This window comes from Octodon degus, unplaced genomic scaffold, assembly GCF_000260255.1.
Source record: "Octodon degus isolate 3935 unplaced genomic scaffold, OctDeg1.0 scaffold00089, whole genome shotgun sequence".
NCBI classification, from domain to species: domain Eukaryota; kingdom Metazoa; phylum Chordata; class Mammalia; order Rodentia; family Octodontidae; genus Octodon; species Octodon degus.
The window spans coordinates 10,598,990-10,602,169 of NW_004524665.1; the positions used below are offsets into that span (position 1 = coordinate 10,598,990).

The 3,180-nt window shown below is 49.2% G+C and overlaps 1 protein-coding gene across 1 annotated transcript in view; it reads right to left on the reverse strand.

Annotated features, from left to right (window-relative positions):
* Positions 1-3,172, reverse strand: part of Dtymk (deoxythymidylate kinase) — a 9,508-nt gene extending 6,336 nt beyond the window's left edge. Inside the window, exons 1-2 of the mRNA XM_004637375.2 lie at positions 3,037-3,172; positions 1,862-1,970 (exon numbers count right to left, since the gene is read on the reverse strand). Coding sequence (XP_004637432.1) covers positions 1,862-1,970; positions 3,037-3,166 — 239 coding nt within the window. The 5' untranslated portion in view covers positions 3,167-3,172. The remainder of the gene's footprint in view (positions 1-1,861; positions 1,971-3,036) is intronic.
* Between the last annotated feature and the right edge of the window lie 8 nt (positions 3,173-3,180).

Here is a 3,180-nt window from a genome sequence, read left to right on the forward strand (position 1 = left end):
AAAAAAAAAAAAAAAAAACAAAAAAACCCTCACAATAATCAGTACAGCATTCCAAGCTCTGGATCTTCTCTTTAGAACATACTCTGTGGGGCCTGGGGAGATAGCTCCACTGTCTAAGCACCTGCAAGGCAAGCGCAAGGACCCAGGTTCAATCCCATGTACTGCAATCTGTACCAGTCACTGAAACTGGGAGTGGTGACACATGCCTGTAATCCCAGTGCTGGGGAGGGCGAGACAGGAGGATCATTATGATTGGAGCCGAGTAGAAAGACTGTGTGCCAAATAAAAGATTTTTAAAAAGTTTTTTTTTTTAAAGATGGCTCTAAGGACCCTGCCAGTGAGTGAAACCCAGTGTGGAACAGATAGCTCCTGGACAGTGACCACCCACACTTGTAAACCCTGAAACAGGAACATGTTCTCAGTCATCAGAACAGAAGGCCATGGGGCTGGAGAGATGGCTCAGTGGTCTAAAGCACCTACTTGGAACAAGCTTAGCTAAAGCACAGGGACCACGGTTCGATCCTCCAGCACCACATGCCAGCCAGCCCCACCGGGCTGAGCTGGACACACACACACACACACACACACACACACAACAAATAAATGTAAAAAAAAAGAACAGAAGGCCACGACTACCCTACTAAGTGAAAGGAGAACCTCACAAAGAAAGACTAAAGGATGGCAGAGGGGTAGGCCATGTTGACAGCTAACAGTCAATGATCATCTTTCAAGCCCTGAAGCCTGAAGTGCAAGGACAAGGGTGGCCAGGATATAGGGACATTCACAATCAGGCAGAGGCCCACTCTCATCCCCAAGGTGCCAAGATTTTAGGCATGCATAGATGAGGGGCATGAGTCAGTAAAGCTCTGCTAAAGCCAGAGAAAGCAATCAAATTCACCGCGCTCAGCCAGTCTCACCTCTCACCTGGGACCTTCAAATGACAATCAACTGATCTTTGACAAAGGAGTAGACACTGATGGGACAAAAATAAGTCTGCAAATGTTGCTGGAGCAATGGATGCTCACATGTTAAAATAAGAGTCCAGCCAGTTCTTTCATACCACAGAATTAGTTCAGAATGGACCACAGATCCAAATGCAAGAGTTCCCCAGCAAGCTCACAAAAAAAAAAAAAAAAAAGGCCAAAGACCTTACTATAAAGTATAAACTTTTACCAGGGATACAGCTCAGTGGAATAAATGCCTGTCTGGCAAGCACAAGGACCTAGGTTCGATCCCTGGTACCAAATAAAGTATAAACCTAGGCACATGAGACCATGAGTACAATCCTCAGCACTGAGGGAAAAAGAAAAAACAAACTATAAGCTTTGGTTAATAACATAATGAGAATGGTTAAGTGTAACAATTAACATCCAGAAAGTTGCTGTGGTTCCAGCCCAGCTTGGGTTGCACAGCAAGATCAAGGGCAGTCTGGACTAGAGTGAGACTGTCTAGAAAAAAGGAAAGGGAAAGAGAGGAGAGAAGAAAGGGGTAGGTTCAGAAACTTTTTGATCAATTTGTAAACTACAACAATAGTTTATAGGGGCTGGGGAGATGGCTAAGTGGAATAAGTGCTTCCTTGGCAAGCACAAGGGCCTGAGTTCAATCCCCAGTTCCGCCAAAAAACAAAAAACAAAAAAAAAAAACAAAAAAACAGTTTACAAGTTACAAAAGGGGGAAGGATACACAGAAAGAAAAAGCAGTAAGTAGTCAGGGCTCCTAGCCGGGACAGCTGTGGACTGAGCAGCCCCTAGGGCATTCAGGTCCCACCCAGGCCCACATGACGCCAATGGCATGCAGAATCCAGAGCCCATGGTAGCAGCATGTTTCCTAGGGTAGAGGCAGAAGGAGTTTGGGCTTTTACACTTGTTCCCAGCGGTTGGCAGAGAAAAGCAGATGCACTGAGTGATCCTCCAATTCACTTTTCTTCTCCAAGTAGGAACTGATAAGTTTGCCAATTTCCGTTGATCTTTCTACAAAAAAGAAAGGCAAGTTTTCCACCCAAAGTAAAATATAGTTTATGATACCAGCATTCAGGAGAGTAAGCAAGAGTATCACCCCAAGTTTGAGACCAGCCTGGGCGACACAGTGAGTTCAAGACCAGGCTGAACTATCACAGTGAGACCCTATCTCAAAAAAAAATAGGGGGCTGGGGAGATAGCTCAGTAGCATAAGCACTTGCCTGGCAAGTGCAAGGTCCTGAGTTCAGTCCCCAGTACCACCAAAATACATAAATAAATACATAAATAAAAGCTGGGGATGTAACTCAATAGTACAGCATTAGCAAAAGAGAATATACTGTGCACTGAATTTCTCCTCTATATCCGTGCTTGCCTCACTTTAGGTTTTACTTTACTAAATCTGCGCTAATCTGGACCACATGGAGGCCAAAAGGGTTTCCCTGAGAAAAGCAGCAATGTACGTACAGGCTGCAGAGGTGCCTTATGGCAAGAGGCAAAAAGACAGTAGTTCAAAGGAAGAACCTGTAAGATCTGTGGACGGGTTCGCAGGAGGAAAGCTTTTCTTTCCCAGTTCCTCACCCATCTCCTATATCCCTTCACTAAAAACATTTTTTGGTGGTGGTGGTACCGGAACAAGCGCAGGTCCTGGCCGGGCTTGCTGGCACACGCCTGTAATCCCAGCACTCGGCGGCTGTGGCGGGAAGAGCGCTGCGAGTTCCAGACCAGTCTGGGCTACAAAGTGAGCTCAAGGCCAGCCTGGACTTCCCAGCGAGACCCTGTCTCAAAACGACAAACAAAACAAAGCACGGCAGGTCCTTCACAGAGCCACAGCCCTGGTCTCCTTAAACAGAAGGACCTTATCGAGTGGCTAGCCTCCAGGCTGGCCCCGAACTTGAGCCTCCCCTACGGAACTCGCAGCCGCGGCCAACGTGCGGGGCCGCACTCCTCTGCGGCGCTTTTCGGGGCGCCGCCTTCCTCCAGGGCCGCGCAGCGCGCAGCAAGGCGCAGGCTCGTCCCGCACCCCGGCAGGCAGGCCGAATCCAAACCCGAGTCCGGTCGCGCCGCACGCCCCGCGCACCAGGAAAGCGCAGCAGCTCCGCGCGGTGGCCGGCCGCGCACAGGGCGGACACCAGCTTGCGGCTCTGCGTGCTCTTGCCCGCGCGGTCCACACCCTCCAGCACGATCAGTGCCCCGCGCCGGCCCGCCATAGCGCCCGCAGCCC